At 38.4% G+C, this 19364-nt stretch overlaps 1 protein-coding gene across 4 annotated transcripts in view; it reads right to left on the minus strand.

Moving 5' to 3' along the window:
• CCDC191 (coiled-coil domain containing 191) overlaps positions 1 to 19364 on the minus strand; it is an 85678-nt gene that overhangs the window by 8038 nt on the left and 58276 nt on the right. For 3 of the 4 annotated variants that reach the window (XM_012787557.3, XM_012787554.3, XM_012787556.3), the window contains 3 exons: positions 7610 to 7753; positions 5471 to 5623; positions 4804 to 4949 (listed from right to left, as the gene is read on the minus strand). In XM_012787557.3, the coding sequence (XP_012643011.2) occupies positions 4804 to 4949; positions 5471 to 5623; positions 7610 to 7753 (443 nt within the window). Of the gene's footprint in view, positions 1 to 4799; positions 4950 to 5470; positions 5624 to 7609; positions 7754 to 19364 lie in introns of those variants that run through there. The other variant, XM_076001565.1, reaches the window with a different exon arrangement.

Raw genomic sequence — 19364 nt, forward strand, 5'->3', positions numbered from 1 at the left:
TAGCATTTCTTATAAGATGGATCAGGTTGTGGTAAATTTTCTCAGCTTTTGTTTGTTTGGGAGACTTTTATCTCTCCTTCATATTCGAAGGATAGTTTTGCTGGATACAGTATTTTTGGATAGCAGTTTTTTTCTTTCAGCACTTTGAAAATGTTCTCACCTGCTCCTGGACTGTATGGTTTCCTTTAAGAAGTCTGTTGCCAGATGAGTTGGAGCTCCTTTATATATCATTTGATATCATTTGTTTCTTTTCTCTTGCTACTTTTAGGATCCTCTCTTTGTCCTTGATCTTTGACAGTGTTGTTATTACATGCCTTGGGGTAGTCTTATTTGGGTTGAATCTGGTGTTCCCTGACCTTCCTGTACCTGGATATTTATATCTTTCTCAAGTTTTGGAAAGTTTTCTGTTAGTATTTGTTCGAATAAGCTTTCTACCTCTTGTTCTTGCTCAATTCCCTCTTGAACACCAATAATTCTTTTGTTCTTTTTGTTCTAATTTGTTCTTTTGAGGTAACTGTCTCTATCTTGTATGTGATCTTCCTCCCTTTTCATTCTTTTTTCTCCTCTGTGTATTTTCAAGTAGACTGTCTTTGAGATCACTGATTGTTTCCTCTGCTTGATCTATTCTGCCTTGAGAGCGTCTAATGATTTTTCAGTTCAGCAGATATACTTCTCAGTTCCAACATTTGATTTTTAAAAAATTATTTTAATCTCTTAAATTTCTCTGATAAATTTCTGAATTGCTTTTCCATGTTATCTTAGGGATCACTGAGTTTCCTTAAAACTGCTATTTTGAATTCTTTGTCAGAGAGCTCACATATTGCTGCTTCATTAGGGTTATTCACTGGTTCCTTACTTTGCATTTTGGGGGAGGTCATGGTTCCCTGTTTGATATTGTTTCTTGGGGATGTATGTCTGTGTCTTTGCATTGAAGGGTTGGTTATTTCTTCCAGTCTTCTCTCTCTAGCTTGTTTTTTGTTAGATATATTTGATCAGAGATTCTTTGCCTATTTAGTTCCTAAATTCTTTGCCTATTTAGTTCCCCTCTTCCCCCTGCCAACAGAGCACAGCCTCCTTTTGGGCACTAGATGGTGCCTTAAGCCTAGGCTTTAGTAAACAGAGTGCTGCCCATCCCTAATGGGAGAGATCCCAAAAAGGATATCCCAGTAGTGTGGGACAGCTGGCTTAGGGTTTGTGCCCAGTGGACTTGTGGAATGAACCTGCTACGATGTGGTGCTGCTGAACAGCCACTGTGATTTGGCATCTCCTTTGGCTTAGTTACACAGCAGAATTTTCAGGACTAGGGATGGTAGTCCTGCTTCCCCACTTTGTCTCTGGCTGTCCTCAGGGACATTTTTCCCTTCAGCACTTGTGATGCTTCCTATGGGTTAAGGCAGGGACAGGTCTCCTGCTAGGGAGCCCAAGATGCTGGGGAAGCTGGTTGTCCACCTTTATCTCACTTTTCCAGTGTAGAAACTATGAGTTGGGGGAAATTTTTCCATGTACTTTGTGTTAGACAGATTGGGGGTCGGGGTGCTGTGGATATGGAAGTCTGAGTCTCTTACCATCTGCTCAGAGTTTTTTTTCACTTCTCTGTGGCCCCAGGAACTGTCTCATGCACATACTTGAGTCCTGGCATATTGATGGTGATAATCTCAGAGCTACATATTTGTTTTGGGTTTGCTGTGATAAGGAGTGAAGCCAGATTGCTTCTATATCACCATTCTGGAATTGGAAACCTTTATGTATGTACGTATGTATGTATGTATCTATCTGATGTGTTTTCTGCCAAATCATGAGAGCCAGGGATCATGTTATTAGGTATTTTTTATGCTTGGAAAATATGTCTTGATAAATTAAATGTGGGTCTATTGTGTAATAAATATAATTTAAGTCACCAAGATAAGGGTTATTCACCTGGGGTCCACAAATTCCTTGACATTTTGTGTAAAGTTGTATGTGATGTGTATATGTGCATTTTCTGGGGTCCAGGTCTGTGATTTTCATTACTATCTACTTCATGATGGTACTGTGGTTAAGAACCACAATAACAAGCAATATCAGAAATACTGATCCAGCTGAAAATGAGACAAATGCATACCAAGCTCTGTCTGCAGAACTGCAAAATAACTGCTGATAACAAGAGACTGGTAACATCTGTTAGTCCCACCATTTATAAATGCCAGATTTATAAAATTATGCAGAAGCAATATAGATATGTGAAATTAAACTTCATGTTCTTAGTGGGAATCATTTTTCTGAATATTATTACAATTTAAAGGTCAGTCCTAAAACCAACAGACATCCCTCCTTTCTTCCCTTTCACCAACAGCTCTTCAATACAGCAAGAAGCCAATGTTTTAGAGTCATTTCATTCACATAAAATTGAGTAATAACTTTGAATATCAATTTTTTAATGTTAAAGCTCCTTTTAAAGGTCCTGTGACTTTAAATATTATGTCTTCCAATAAAATCCATCTATTCATTCATTTACCAAATATTTACTGCAAACCTATGTACTAAGCAGTGTCGTGCACTGAGAACACAGTACTGAGCAAGGTGTGGCACTTGCAGTCTACTCGAAGGGACAGATAATAAACATGTAAACAGTTTACTGAGAGCCTTAAGTGCTGTGAAGGAAATAGGGCAGGTTAATGGATAGACAGTGATGGAGTTAGGGTGATTAGGGAGGTGACATTTGAGCAGAGAGCTGCATGATGAGAAGATCAGGTCATGTGAAACCTTGGAAGTATAAGTGAGCTTTGTTGTCTCAAGAACATTATAGGATGCCAGTGGGGCTGGAACATGTTAAACAAAAAGCAAAGTGATGCCAAATGTTTAGAGGCTTAAAAAAAAAAAAAAAAAAAAAAAAAAAGCAAAGTGGGAAGAGATGAAGTCACAACAATGCTTTTATATTAAGTAGACACTGGCTGAGAATTTATTTCTTGCTGACAGCATGGATTCCTGTATAGATTTCATAACTTCAAACTCTAAATAGGACCACTATCTTACTATTATATTTTATAGTTTACAAATAAGGGTGAATTAGAAAAATGGGGAGAAAGACTGATGCAGCAAGAAGATAATGCTTTAGAGTCAGAAAACCTGGTTGCAGTCCAGGGAACTGCCATTTGTTATTTGCATACCTTAGGCAATTCACCTACCCACTTGTAGCTTATTTCTTTGCCTGAAAATGGAAATCATGACATCTGTCCCCTACCCCGATTACACCACAAACAGACAAGATAGTTTGTGTGAAAGCCCCAAATGAATCCCTAAGTCTGTATACAGTGGCCGAGAGAGAAAGAAAAAGGCAAGTAAAAAGGATGTTTAACAATAACACATTCAAAATGACACTAAACCAAAAAAACTAGGCCTATTTTGGGCTGAGCAGTGCATTTGGTGAGTTACTATGTTACCTCATTTTGTCTTCAAAATAACTCCTTAAGATGGGTTCTGTTGTCATCCTCATTTTATAAAAGAGAAACAGGGGGGCTTCAAAACGTTAAATTATTTCTCCATAGTACAGAGATATTGAGTCCTAAACTTCAAACTCTAAAGTGTAAGCATTTTATTCAAAGGGAAGTCCTCTGAATGCCCTCACTTTGTGAGGGCATTAAATAAATACACTTTGTGTATTTATTTAAATTTAGACAAAACTATAATCATCTTGCTTATCTGTTTCCCAGCCCACTGATTTCCAGTTACTATAGATGAGCAGGTTTGGGTGGAGGTGGGCACCCTAGTGGCAATAAGATGGGAAAACAATTATAAGGAATTGAGAGAGAGATACACACGCACGCACATATACACCAGTGAAAATAAAGCAACCAAAAGTGAATCTGAGGGTCGTGAGAAAAGGGGCACTTTTCTACACGTACACAACAGTCTTCACACCTGAGAACCTGGAGGCATCACCGAATATGCCCACCACATTAACTGATGCTCATAAAGAATGATACCAAATCACCAAAAAAGGACAGATCATTTGTTTAGTCTCAAAGGGAAGTGCATAATAAAATTAAGAACATTGCCATTCAAAATGCTTAACATTAGAACTTACTTATATAGAATACCTTATTTCCCAAAGACACTGGATTAAATAAGACATACTGTATTTTAAATATTAATATAGCCTAAGAATGATTCCATATATATAAAGTTCCAACCAGGCTAACCTAAACTATAGCACTGAAGGCTGCATGCTTAGGAGGTAAAAGTAAAAAGAAAAGGCAGGAAGTGTTCACTGTAAATGTCAGGAGAGTAGTTTATCTTTAGGAGAGACCTGTGATTGGGAAGGAGCCCAGGGGTCAGCAATCTTCTACCTTTTCACCTTACTGGTGACATGAGTGTCTACTTTATAGTAATTCATTAACCTGTATTTGTATGATTTAAGCACTTTTGTATAATATTTCACAATAAATATTCAAAAAGAATTTGAACATAAAAAGTGAAACTATGTGACTAATAAAGAATATAGTACATTTGCTTAAGTGTGTTTCACGTCTTTGACATCATTTTATTCTCTTGCCAGTCCCAGTGAGGTAAAAAGGGCAGGCCTCTTCCTTCTCCTCATTTTAAAGATGGGGGACCCTGGAGTCCCAGGGGGCTTACTATCTTTTCTTCACTCACCTACTCGGTGGGTGAGCCGAGACTGCCACTCCTGCCTGGTGTCTCTGAGTGCCCTGCTCTCCTAGCCTCACCCCCAAAACCCCATCTTTTCAGACACATTCCAGAAGAATAATATATTGTTGAGCAATGGTGAAGTCAGACAGTGAATTTTCTTGGAGATCAAAACCTCACCTGTCGCTGTGCTCTGCCGCAATCTTCTGCTTGCTCTGATAATCGATCTTTGCCTCCCTGACCATGTTAAACCAGGCCCTGAAAATCTTTTTCTGAAGAAAATGTACACAAAGTTTTCTTGCTTCTTCCTCCAGATGAGTCAGGTGCTGGGGATGAGGACAAGAATAGAAGTGAGACAAATATCATCAGTGGACAAAGAATTAGAGCAAATAAACAGTACAAATGAGACAGAATTGAAACAGAAACAAAACAGGAACAAAGGACACTAGAGGAATAAAGAGGAAAGAATAACATAGCAGCCAAGATAATATCCTCTGCAATGTATTATAAAAATAACAACAGAACCAGTTACTAGATTGAAGGGGTAGGTTTCTAATAAAATCACTTGAGCACTGTGAGACAAGAAACAAGTATAATAACAAGAGCTGATGTAATGACACGTTATTGTTTGTATACACACACTGTGCAAAAAGAAACATGTTTAAGATTTTATATTAAAAACCAATCAATTGGAGATTTTCAAGTTTATTTCAAAGTAATGAATTGGATTGTCTACTCTTTGGTTCTTAAAAAACATAATGACCATGAAATTCTAGATTCCATTTAGTTTTCTTTCATAGGATTGAGCAATCAGATATATTTAAAGCACCTTTCTCTGTGGCTTTACCTGTTGCCAGCTCTGGATGACTCTCCTAAGCAATATTTGGGAATAAAATTGATCAGCCTGGGCCGTTTTCCTAGCCAGATTTTCCTGACTATAATGGAACCACGTCAGCAAGCATTTCTTCTGTAAGGCCAAAGAGTAATGTACTTCTGCCACCTAGACAATTTTTTAAATGAGAAAAGGAAATTATTCCTTAAATTTTATATCATTTAAGTAAACACACATCACCTTGGTGGACAGTACTGTAAACCACATTTAGGCAGTTACTGGAGAAGAAGAATTTTAAGGTCCATACAGCTTATGTCCTAAAAGCTCTATTGACCCTATTATATGGAGGTTATAGATTCACATCATATATTGCTTCTCAATGCTGACTCCTTGAAGATCAAGGTGACTGGCTGGTTATGGAAATGGAATAAACAGCCTCCAAAGCCACCACTTCATTTCCACTGAATTTTGCAGTGGGCGATGGGAGCATTCTCAGTTTGCTTTCCTGGATCTTAGATGGCAACTCCATAACAAACCTCTCTGTATTACGTACTTAACCACTGTCTAATTGAGAAAATGCCAATACTTGCAATTAGTTTTGTAGAATGAGCTGTCACTAGCATTGAAATTTAGACATTATCAATAAACCACAAAGCCATTTGATGGAAAACTAACATGAATAATTTAATGTCTTATCAATTTTAAAAGGCTCAGAGTATCATTCTATCAAAATAAACAGACAACTCAAGAGTTCATAGATTTTCAAAAGTACTGTTGTATTCTTTAAAGAGGCAATAGGGGAAAACTCTTCTTTCTTAGTCCTCTCCAAATAGTCACACATTTGTCTAGATATCTGGCACTGTGAATGTGACTGATCCAAGTGAGTTTTGGCAGTCATACTTATTGGCCAAAATGACCACCACAGGAGGTCTCGGTGGCACCTGAGAGTTATGCCTGTCCTGATTCATCCCAGCCTAGGAGCCAGAAGACAGGCTATCATTTGATCTGTTTTGAACTTGATCATTTAGCTGAATGCCCTTTTCTACGCACTGGATACATTTGTTAGGGAAATTACATAAATTTCAGTGGTGTTTGATTTCATATATCTCTGTGTGGTAGAGTGTTTGATTTCATATATCTCTGTGTAGATTACTGTTCCCTATAATAGAATTCTACACCCATTATCATTTCACTGTGCCTCCCTATGGAGTGGATGGAGCTGCCTTCTCCCTTCAGTGATCCTGAGCTTGGTGCTATGACTTGCTTTGACCAATGGAATGTTAGTGGACATGCTACAAGCAGAGGTTTCATATGGGTTTACATAATTTGTTTGGCCTTTTGTACCTCTGACAATTGCCAGGTGAAAAACATGCCCTGAGTAGCTGCTGGAACCAGAATGAGAGGCTTGTGGGGAAGACCGAAACCCAATCTACAACTGGTCCATAGACATGTGTGAGAGATAAATATTTGAGTTGTAAGTCACTGATATTTGGAAGTTGTTTGTTATGCAACTTTATTATTATAGCAGAAATCTAATTATACCTTATGGTAATAACTTTTTTCTTTCTTAAACTTTGCTAAAATTGAGAGAAGCCTCTATTCTTTTTATCTTGGAGCTCTCTAATCAAAAATTTACTATAGATTTTTCCAACTTGTTCAAATATAAGTCTTTCTCTACCTTAGAAGACCAAATTAAATTTTTTTTTTTTTTTTTTTGAGACAGAGTCTCATTCTGCTGCCCTGACTAGACTGCAGTGGCACAATCTGGCTCACTGCAACTTCCAACTCCTGGGCTCAAGCAGTCCTCTGCCTCAGCTTCCTGAGTAGCTGGGATTACAGGCACACACCACCATGCCTGAGTAACTTTTTCTGTTTTTACTAGAGATGGGGCCTTACGCTTGCTCAGGCTGATCTTGAACTACTGACCTCAAATGATCCCCCCGCCTAGCTTCCAGGGTGCTAGGATTACAGGCGTGAGTCACTGTGCCCAGACCCAGATCTAAACTCTTATCCAAAACAAATAAATATATACATTGAATTCATTTATCTTATGGCATTAAATAATCAAACTCCCCGAAAGCCTAATTGGACATTTGTTGTATTTGGGAAAGTCCATTTTCTAGTTTTGGGGAGTGACACAGTGTGACACTGTACCTGCATGTTTTGCTTGCTTTGAATTCTCAATCTCTTCCAAGGCTCTAGACCTTTTCTTCTTAGCAAGACCTTTTTATAATGTTCTTTGGCTACTGCTTCCAGCTGCTGGTACCTCTTAATTCTCTTCTGCTTCTCTAGTTCTTTCTGGAAAAAATAAAGAAGTAAAATGCCATGACCAAACAACTCATGAGTTTGATTTCAATAAAAAATTAAAGAATTTAATTTGGACATGTAACTACTAAACAGTATGTTAATCATGATAAGCTCTGGAAATTAAAAAAGAAAAGGAAACAGTTCTGCTAAGAGGATTAGGAGAAGTTGGTCATGAGTCCTTCAAGAATCAGGGATATGCATTTCTTGGGTTTATTCAGTATTGTTCACATAAATGATTCACCACTCACCAAGTTACTAAAAAGTAAAACATCTGTTTAGGAGAGTGATCAGGATATTTTCCTCTTTATGAAAAACCCAGCAATGCAGCCCCTTCATTTAAATTATGGGAGATTAGACATAAATAACCCTATTCAGATGTAAAGATATTCCATTCAAAGCCTAGAAGAATATTCTTACTACTGGGCTGTTTTTCTTTTTTTTTTTTTTTTTTTGAGACAGAGTCTCGCTTTGTTGCCCAGGCTAGAGTGAGTGCTGTGGCGTCAGCCTAGCTCACAGCAACCTCAAACTCCTGGGCTCAAGGGATCCTCCTGCCTCAGCCTCCCAAGTAGCTGGGACTACAGGCATGTGCCACCATGCCCGGCTAATTTTTTTTTTGTATATATTAGTTGGCCAATTAATTTCTTTCTATTTATAGTAGAGACGGGGTCTCGCTCTTGCTCAGGCTGGTTTCGAACTCCTGACCTCGAGCAATCCGCCCGCCTCGGCCTCCCAGAGAGCTAGGATTACAGGCGTGAGCCACCGCGCCGGCTGTTTTTCTTTTTAAGTGATGAACAATAAATAAGTTGAGAGACAAGATAAAAGTATTTGCTCATCATGAAGCAGCCTTCCCCCCTCTGAGGAGGGCTTAACTATCCCTCAGTGCATCACCAGATTAACTATCCCTGGTGATGCACTGAGAAAAGAAGACCTGCATCCTGAGGAGTGCGCCAGAGAAAAATGACAGAGACTTAATGGTCTACCTTACAGATATCATTATTTCTTTTATTTCTTTTTTCTCTTTTAATGAAACTAGCCTATAAGAAAGGTGAGAAGGAAAAAAACTACTAAAAATGGTGAGCGGTGGCAAGTGACACCTGCTGTGAAAGATACAAAAGCAACAAAGACTGCAGACTGCCTTCACAGTTGTCATCTTTGCGGTATAAATGCAAAAACATTTCATTTAAGCTTATTTTTCTTTGCTTCCCATAATTTCATGTCAGGAAAAGGGCAGTGGTGAATTGTCAGGTTCTGAAAAACTGATGTGCCTGAGCCTCCTGTGAGAAAAAAATGACAGAGACAGCACTGGAACATTGCTAATATAGAAGGGAGGAATGCTCTATCTTCCAATGCAAACTACCTATTTCTGTACAAATTCCTAAAAGTGAAATGTCCATCTTCTCTAAAGCAGTTAAACCCAAATAAGCTTTATAATCTTTACTCCAGGCACTTGAGAAACTTGTGAATGAAAATGGCCAGAAATAAAAATTATTTACAACAATTTCTCATGAGTAGTAATAGGAAGCCGAGGGTTAAGTGAAGGGGAAAACAGAGAAACTGACCATTTCCACATCCACTGAAATGTCCTTGGGGCATAAAGGCAGCAGCTGGAACTTGCAGACAAAAATTTAACCCAAACAATAACCCTTTCTTTGGAAAATCCCTCAAGCTCAGCCAAAAGAACCTATTCACGTGTACATGTCATGGTGTAACTGTCCTCCCAGAATAACTCTATGGCTATGTTCTGGTCTCCCCCCAAAATTATCTTCAGACTTTTTAAAAAATCTACATTTCCATGGAAAATTACAAAGAAAAATATTTACTAAGAGTTCTGTTTGAGTCAGAATTTCGTGTTCTTACACAGTGATTTAATTCAAATGTGTACGTCCTCCCTCAATTAAGGATTCTTCAATAGAGCCGGTTGTATTTCATCACTATTACCACATTTCCCATTCCCTTTTATATAAAATATCTATAATAGCACCTGTCTGCATGATCTGCTGTGCAGATGACATGATACAATGCTGTTTTGAGACAGCACTTATATTGGGAATAATATGCAGCCAGGGTTTCATAGAGCACATAGTTCACTCAGGCTAAAAAGGGATACAAAATCTGGGTTTCTCTCTGACTTAAATTATGTTTTATGTAATTACAAATGACATTCAAAAAATAAGACTCATTGAAAATGTGTATCTTTATCAGCCACTATGCTCTGAGAGAAAGATCAGGAGTTACAGCTACGTTAAGGAAAGTACAGGGCAGGTGACACTGCCCCTAAACTCTCTGCCTTCCATGCATTATAAGCTACCTTCCATTTGCTCTGGAATGTATTCCTGCTTACCTACTCTTGTGATTTATACCCTTTGCTCTCTTGTATCATGAATTTCTCTCTTAATGCTGGGACATTCCCATCAGTATGCCAACATATGCTTGTATCTCCCATCTTTAAAAATTGAACAAAACAAAAAAAACAATCACCAACTAAAAAATCCTTCTTGAACCCATATGATCTTCATCTATACTCTCAGTCTCTATTTCCTCACCTATGCTCTCCTCTGGAATGAGGCTCCCTTCCCAGCACACCACTAAAAGCACTCTTGACTAGGTCATGAATGATCTCCAGGGTCCCAAGTCTAAGAGTCACTTGTCTGTGCCTTAAATTGAACTTGGTAGCATTTAGCTGGGTTCTCCAATACCCCCTTCCCTAACAGAAGTACTTTTTTCTCTCAGTGTTTTGATTGTAAACTCTGCTGTTGTCCTTCTACCTTACTAGCTCCTGCAATCTTCTGAATAATTATTCATGTCCCTTAGGACTTGGTCCTGGATTCTCATCTCTTCTCTATCCAGTCTCCCAAGGTGATCTTAGCTTCTTCCAGAGCATTAAAAACATTGACATGTTTTTGACTTCCAGATTCCTTACTTACTGCAGTCTTGTTATTCAGGCTTATATATCCAACCACATATGTAATATGTTTATTTAGATGTCTAATAGGCATCTCACATTTAACATGTCCCTAAATGGCAGGGACAGGAGGATATTGCAGACACCTCCTCAGCAACCAGCAGCTGAAATACCACCTCCTCAGAGAGGTCTTTCCCATCCTGCTACTCCCATTATCCCTCTCCCTCCCTAACTCTTTTGTTAACCTGTCTGTTTCCTCCAACTAGCATATAAAGTTTCTGAGGGCAAGGCTGTTGTCTGTATCCTTCAAAATGCTCTATTCTAACACATAACAATGGTTAGCACATAGTAGAAGCTTTAGAGATATTTGTTCAATGGGCAAATATGCTTGTTAAGCAATTATGGAAGGCTTCAAATCTTGCCTCGTCTTCTCTGATAAAATTATCTTTTCAACCACAAACTTCAACTACCCATCAATTAAAAGCATATTTATACAGCCACAAAAGTTATTGCCTGATAAATATAAGCATTTAATTAAAAAAATATAGCAATGGGATGTTAAGAGGAGCTCAGATCTTTATTTTCAGAAGGTCACTGTATGAGACCCCTAAGTGGCCATCTTACTGCTGTACCTGACAAGCTCCTCCAGGTTCTCCACCCGGGTCACAGGGACACTAAACTGTAGCCATGTCTTGCCCCTGTACCATCTCTTCCTGAATAGAGAGGACAAGCTTGTCATGGGCTTTTTCCTGAGGAATTCTTCATGTTCCTTTAGGATAAAGGAGCAGGAGCCTACACACACGTAACTGGGCTTATATTTTCTTTTTTATTTTTCTTTTCTTTTCTTTTTTTTTTTTTTTTTGAGACAGAGTCTCACTTTGTTACCCAGGCTAGAGTGAGTGCCGTGGCATCAGCCTAGCTCATAGCAACCTCAAACTCCTGGGCTCAAGCAATTCTGCTGCCTCAGCCTCCTGAGTAGCTGGGACTACAGGCATGCACCAGCATGCCCAGCTAATTTTTTCTATATATATTAGTTGGCCAATTAATTTCTTTCTATTTATACTAGAGACGGGTCTCGCTCTTGCTGGCTGGTTTCGAACTCCTGACCTTGAGCAAAGAGCTTATATTTTCTATGCAAAAGAAATATATGTAATTGCCCCAGAGACCTTTTCTATTGTATTAACAGTGGGGTTGCTCATCTATGTAATTAGAAAATTACACAGAGGTCGGATGATTTGCTGGTAAACTCAGCAAAAAAACTGCTCAACTAGAAGAGGTACAGCAGACTTTGATCAAACACATCTAAGATGCAACTGATTCAGAGAAATCGCAGCAGGCACTGGTTTGGAAGCACCACTATGATGTCCAAAGGAATAACATTGTTATGGCCTGGGAGGCTGTTTATTGGGAACAGCTATATAAAGCATATAAGGAAGTAAAGAATTGCCTGGCAGAATATGGTGCATCAAAAGGAATAAGATCACAAGATAAACTGGGTGGAAAAGCACAATGTGCAGAGTATCTTCGCCCAGAAGGAAAAGGAGACAACTGCCATGTGCATTTTAGATCTAAAGCTGCTCTCAAAGAAGGCCCAAGCACAGCCCGTCTATAGATGCATCTATCTCAATTTAGATAGCTACAGTTGACTAACTAAATGGAAACTAGACTATATGTAACAAAATCTTTTTGTCCATTGCTATGGATGAATGTTTCTAAAAAGAAAAGTTTGGGGCTTGGTATAATGAGAGAAATAAAACAAACTCTTGGCAATAATATATTTTTCATAATTCTTAATCTGCATAAACAGTCTGCTTCCAACAAGAAAAAAGCTGGACAGACAGCACATTAATGACTTTTTGTGAACTTATTGAAGACCTGAAGCTATCCCCAAATTTGGAGAGGTAGACACAGAGAGGCACAGGACCCAAGCATTTAGTCACCTGAGGCACAAGCCACCAAGACAATTAAACTAGAAATTTTGGTGAATTGCTGGAGGCTTAGAGTGGGCCAGCATGAGAAGCATGAAGCTCCTTGGGATCACAGTCATGGGGATGGTTCCCAACCTTTTGCAAGCTTTTCCTCTATGAACCCTACCAGGGTTTCAAAGAGAGGAACAGGAAGAATACAGAGAAAATTCTCACTATGGTTTTGTCTGGGTAAAAGGAAAAGCAGCAACTATAAAATCTGTCCAGAGCATCCTTCCTTAGGAAACAAAAGGCATCATGTACAGTAGCACCATTCAGCTGGGAGAAGGGCACACAGGGAACTCTTCCCAGACAAGTTCTTCCTTTCTCACCTAAGGGTGGGAGGAGCCTTATGCTCCAGAAGTAAGGACTTTAAGACCACAGGTTGAGACTGTGGTGGGTATTCTCTGAAGCTGAAAGAAGGGAAGGGGAGAGGGCAAAAAAGCTCTAACTCTAGAGCAGGAAAAAAAATTCTTGTGAGTACCCAATGCTGTGTACTCCAAAGACTAAGACTTAATCAGAACAGAGAATGCTGTCCCTTGTACCCTATCACCACACTTATACAAACCTCCAATAATAAGAGTGGATTATAGCTGGGAGAACTGTAAGAGGCAGATTCTCTCTGGGGAGAAGCACAAAGGGAAGACCCAAAGCCTGGTGCCCACAGCAACAACAAACCTCAATAGTGGTAACCATAGCAACAACAAACTTGAAACATAGCCCAATTCCTGGCTAGATTAACACAAATCACCATACTCCAGGCCTATTTATCTCAGTTTCTATTGTCCTGAACAACATATCTAGCTTTCAGCAACAAAAACAAAAAGTCTTACCAAATGACAAGAAATAAACACATCATGAAAAGATAAAGCAATCAATCATCAGAACAAGATTCAAGTATGACAGAGATGTTGGAATTATCAGAGAGAGAAGATTAAATAACTTAAAATAACAATGTTAGTGGCTCTAATGGAAAAAGTAGACATCATTCCAGATCAGATAGGCAATTTTGGCAGAGACATGGAAACTATAAAAAAGATTTGAAATAAAAATGCTAAAAATAAAAAACACATGGTAACAGAAATGAAGAGGGACTTCAACAGGCTTATCTCTGGAAGAAACAGCTGAATCACGTAACTTCAAGGTAAAGCAATAGAAATTAACACAAGCTGAAAGGCAAAAGAAAAGAGTGAAAAACATAACAGTACGTCCAGAAGCTTTGGGACAATATGAAATGATGTAGTACTGGCATAACTAGAATCCCAGAAGGAGAGATTGGGGCAGGTAAAATATATGAAGAAATAATGGGTAAACATATTTCAAAATTAGTGACAAAACACAAAACCATATATCCAAGAAACTTAAGACCACTGAAGCAAGATCAACCAACCAACCAACCAACCAACCAACCAACCAACCATACTTAGGTATATCACATTCAAACTGTTGCAAACCAAAGACACAGTCTTGAAGGTAGCTGGGTGGGGTGGGGGAGACCCATGTTACCTACTGTCATGGACTGAATGCCTGTGTCCCCCCCCAGATTCATATGTTGAAGCCTCAACCCCTGGTGTGGCTGTATTTGGACATGAGGCCACTAAGGAAGTAATATTAAATGAGGTCCTAAAGGTAGTGCCCTTATTGAATAGGATTAATGTCCTTATAAAAAGAGATATCAGAGAGCCCCTCCTCTTCAAAGAAAGGTTGTGTGAGGACACAGTGAGAAGGAGCCTGTCTGCAAGCCAAGAAGAGCCCTAACCAAAACCCAACCATGTTTGCACCCTGATCTTGGACTCTTCAGCCTTCAGAACTATGAGAAAATAAATTTCAGTTGTTAAGCCACCTAGTCTATGGTATTTTGTTATGGCAGCCTGAGCAGCATAGACACTTACAAAGGAACAAAGATAAGAATTATAGCAGACTTTTTGTCAGAAACCAAGCAAGCAAGAAAGCAAGAAGACAATAATGTCTTTAGAATGTTGGGGGGAAAAAAAAAGCCTGTCAACCCAGAATTGTATATCCTTCAATAGTGAAGGAGAAATAGAGATTCCTAGACAAATAAAAATAAGGAATTCACTGCCAGCAGATCTACCCTACAAGAAATGTTAAAGGACGTTCTTCAGGCATAAAGAATATAATATAGGCTGGGCGCGGTGGCTCACGCCTGTAATCCTAGCACTCTGGGAGGCCGAGGCAGGCAGATTGCTCGAGGTCAGGAGTTTGAAACCAGTCTGAGCAAGAGCAAGACCCCGTCTCTACCATAAATAGAAAGAAATTAATTGGCCAACTAACATATATATAGAAAAAATTAGCCGGGCATGGTGGCACATGCCTGTAGCCCCAGCTACTTGGGAGGCTGAGGCAGAAGGATTGCTTGAGCCCAGGAGTTTGAGGTTGCTGTGAGCTAGGCTGACGCCACAGCACTTACTCTAGCCTAGGCAACAAAGCGAGACTCTGTCTCAAAAAAAAAAAAAAAAAAAAAAAAAAGAATATAATATAGGTTAAGAACTCAGATCTACATGAAGAAATGAAGGTAAAGTATAATTACTTTTAATGACACTAAAAGAAAACTAATTGTATAAAGCAGTAACTTTAACAAGGTATTAGATATTTATAGTAAAAATAAAAGTAAAATATGACATATAAGACTGGCAAAAGTAATGGGGGAGAGGCAATGGAAATATACTGATATAAGGTTCTTTCACTATATGTAAAGTATTAAAGTATTATTTGAAGGTAGAAGGAAATTAAATGTATTATAAACAATAGGCCAACCACTAATAATGTTTTTAAAAGAGGTATAAATAACTTCATGGATAATATAAAACAGAATCATAAAGTTGCCTAATTAAAACCACAGAAGGTAGGGGGAAAAAGAGAATCAAAGAACAAATACAAAGAACAAATAGAAAACAGCTAACAAGATGGTATATTTTAATCAAATTATATCAAAAATCACTTTAAATGTTAATGGCCTAAACATAACGGTTAAAAGATAGAGATTATCATACTAGATTCTAAATCAAGACACAGCTATATGATGTCTATAAGAAATTCAATTTTAGGCCGGGCGCGTTGGCTCACGCCTGTAATCCTAGCACTCTGGGAGGCCGAGGCGGGCGGATTGCTCAAGGTCAGGAGTTCAAAACCAGCCTGAGCGAGACCCCGTCTCTACCATAAAAATAGAAAGAAATTAATTGGCCAACTAATATATATATATATAAATTAGCTGGGCATGGTGGCTTGTGCCTGTAGTCCCAGCTACTCGGGAGGCTGAGGCAGGAGGATCGCTTGAGCCCAGGAGTTTGAGGTTGCTGTGAGCTAGGCTGACGCCACGGCACTCACTCTAGCCTAGGCAAGAAAGTGAGACTCTGTCTCAAAAAAAAAAAAAAAAAAGAAATTCAATTTTATAAAGACTTAGATATGTAAATCTTTTCTAAACATATATGCACCTAATAATAGATCTTCAAAATATAGAGGCAAAATCAGATAGATATAAAAGGAGAAACAGACAAATGCCCAATTTTAGTCAGACTTCAACATTCCTCTCTCAATAACTAATAGAATAAGTAGGCACAAAATCAGTAAGAATACAGATGACCCAAACAACATAATCAAACAACATGACTTGATATTTACACAGCAGGACCAACAACAGCATAATAGTATACAGGTACACATGGAACATTCACTAAGGTAGACCATAAAACAAAACTTTACAAATTCATATAATGTATAATACATTCTTGAAATATAATGAAATTAAACTAGAAATCAGTAACAGAAAGTTATCTAGAAAAATTCCCAAATATTTAAAATTTAAAGACTATACTTCTTAATAATCCATGGGACAATGAATAAGTCTCAGGGAAATTAAAAATATTTTGAACTAAATGAAGATAAAGAGAACTTAGAGGGAAATTTATAATACTAAATTCATATATTAGAAAAGGAGAAAGGAATCAATAATTTAAGCCTATACCTTAGGAAACTAGAAGAAGAGAGCAAAATCTTAAGGAAGAGGAAAGAAATAAAAATTAGAGTAGAAATCAGTGAAATTGAAAATATGGAAATAACAAAGAAAATTGATGAAACCAAAAGTTAGTTTTTGAAAGGAAATAAAATTTAAAAAACTGAGGTCATTAAATATGAAATGTCTGATTTCAAATCAAAAGTATAGTTTATTGTATCTCAAATAAGAAGCAGTACAATTAATCAAAGTATGCACCTAAACTATTAACACAGTTTTGCCATCTTAAGGGTAGCTTATTTACACCAGCAGCAAAGAATTCTGGAAAACAAGTTGTGATGAAATTGCAAAAGGTGTTTTCCACAGCTTGTTGAGAACTGAATATTTTTCCTGGCAAGAAATGGGCCAAAGCCCGGAAGAAGTGGTAGTCAGTTGGTGCAAGGTCTGGTGAATACAGTGGATGACAGAGAGTTTCCAAGTCCAGCTTCTGTAGTTAAAGTAGTGTTGTTTCTGCTATATATGGTCTTGCAAGAGGATCGGCCTGTCCAGGTGTCCTCAAACTATGGCCTACAGGCCACATGAGGGTGTTTTTGCCCGTTTGTTTTTTTACTTCAAAATAAGATATGTGCAGTGTGCATAGGAATTTGTTCATAGTTTTTTCAACTATAGTCTGGCCCTCCAATGGTCTGACAGACAGTGAACTGGCCCCCGATTTAAAATGTTTGAGGACCCCAGCTAATGACCAATCTTGGCTGCTTAATCACAAGCGTCCTCATCATTTCATCCAACTGGTTGCAGTAGATACCCGCTGTAATGGATTGACCAGATTTCATGAAGCTGTAGTGGATAATATCAACGCTGGACCACCAAACAGACATCATTAGCTTTTTTTTGATGAGTATTTGGTTTTAGACTGTGTTTCAGCACTTCATCTTTATCCAATCATTGTGCCAAATGCTTGCAATTGTCAAAAAGAATCCATTTTTCATCCCACATAACAATACGATGTAGAAATGGTTAACATTTATGTCGTGACAGCAAAGAAAGGCAAGCTTCTAGACAATTTCTCTTCTGATGCTTGTTTCATTCATGCAATATCCATTTATTCAGCTTCTTTACCTTGCCCATTTGTTTCAAATGGTCCAATATTGTTGGAATAGTAACGTCAATCTTTGTTGCTAATGTACGCAAAGGTTGAGATGGATTCAATTCCACTACAGCTTTCAGCTCATGATTATCCACCTTGGTCTCAGGTCACCCACACGGCTCATTTTCAAGATTAAAATCACCAGAATGGAACTTCTCAAACCATCGATGTACTGTGGGTTCATTGGCCCCATCCTTCCCAAACACCTTGTTGGTATTTTGACCTGAGCATTGCACTGGTTCCACAACAAAACTTATATTATCAAAAATAACATGGAATTTTGACTTATCCAGGGTTTCACAAAAATTGCTCTAAAATAAATTTGAAAGATAATCATGAGCCAAAAGGTGAATTTGAAAGAATGAGGATGTACCTTCCAATAAAAAAAAACAAAACCCAAGAAGTGTCAAAGTGAAATGTCAGCAATATCAACTGTCAAACTTAGTACTTAAGAAATCAAACATTCTATATCTAAGCAAACCAAGAACAAAAAGACACAAATTGCCACTATCAGAATTGAAAGAAGGGAGCCCAGTAGTTTGAGATTGCAGTGAGCTATGTTGACAGCAATGTACTCTAGACCGGTCAACAGAGTAAGACCCTGTCTCCAAGAAAAAAAAAAAGAACTCTTAAAACCCAACAATAAGTAAACAATTCAATTAAGAAATGGACAAAAGGCCGGGCGCGGTGGCTCACGCCTGTAATCCTAGCACTCTGGGAGGCCGAGGCGGGAGGATTGCTCGAGGTCGGGAGTTCGAAACCAGCCTGAGCGAGACCCCGTCTCTACTAAAAATAGAAAGAAATTAATTGACCAACTAAAAGTATATATACAAAAAAAAAATTAGCCGGGCATGGTGGTACATGCCTGTAGTCCCAGCTACTCGGGAGGCTGAGGCAGGAGGATCGCTTGAGCCCAGGAGTTTGAGGTTGCTGTGAGCGAGGCTGACGCCACGGCACTCACTCTAGCCTGGACAACAAAAGTGAGACTCTGTCTCAAAAAAAAAAAAAAAAAAAAAAAGAAATGGACAAAAGGTCTATGATGTTTGCACAATGAAATCACATAATGATGCATTTCTCAGAACATATCCCTGTCATTAAGTGACACCTGACTGTACATGAGTCCACGCTTGAATAAAGTAGTAAATGAAGGAAGAGAAACAAATTTTCCTCACAGAACTCCAAATAATATATGTAGATCTTCCTCCCTTCAGGACATGCAGTGAGCTTACTTTTCCCTCCTGCCTACTTTGAGAGTTCACTGGACTTCCAAAGAATAGACTATGAAAAGAGAAAAATGGTAACTTCACACTGGAGAAACTTGCCAAACACTGCCTTAACCAAGTCGTCAAGATTAATATCACCAGACATAAATCATCTTGATATTACACACTCCCTGCCATGATGTGCTTAGGAGGGCACTGACCACTGACACCTTGGTGGCATGCTTCCAAAAGAATCCCATGGCACCAGAATAATTACAAGAAAAACATCAGACAGACACAAATTGAGTGACATTCTACAAAACACCTGACCAGTAATCCTCAAAATTGTCAAAATCCTCAAAACATTCACGAAAAACAAGCAAAGACTGAGAAACTGTCACGAGGATGCTAAGGAGA

The sequence above is a fragment of the Microcebus murinus genome, chromosome 1, assembly GCF_040939455.1.
Source record: "Microcebus murinus isolate Inina chromosome 1, M.murinus_Inina_mat1.0, whole genome shotgun sequence".
NCBI classification, from domain to species: domain Eukaryota; kingdom Metazoa; phylum Chordata; class Mammalia; order Primates; family Cheirogaleidae; genus Microcebus; species Microcebus murinus.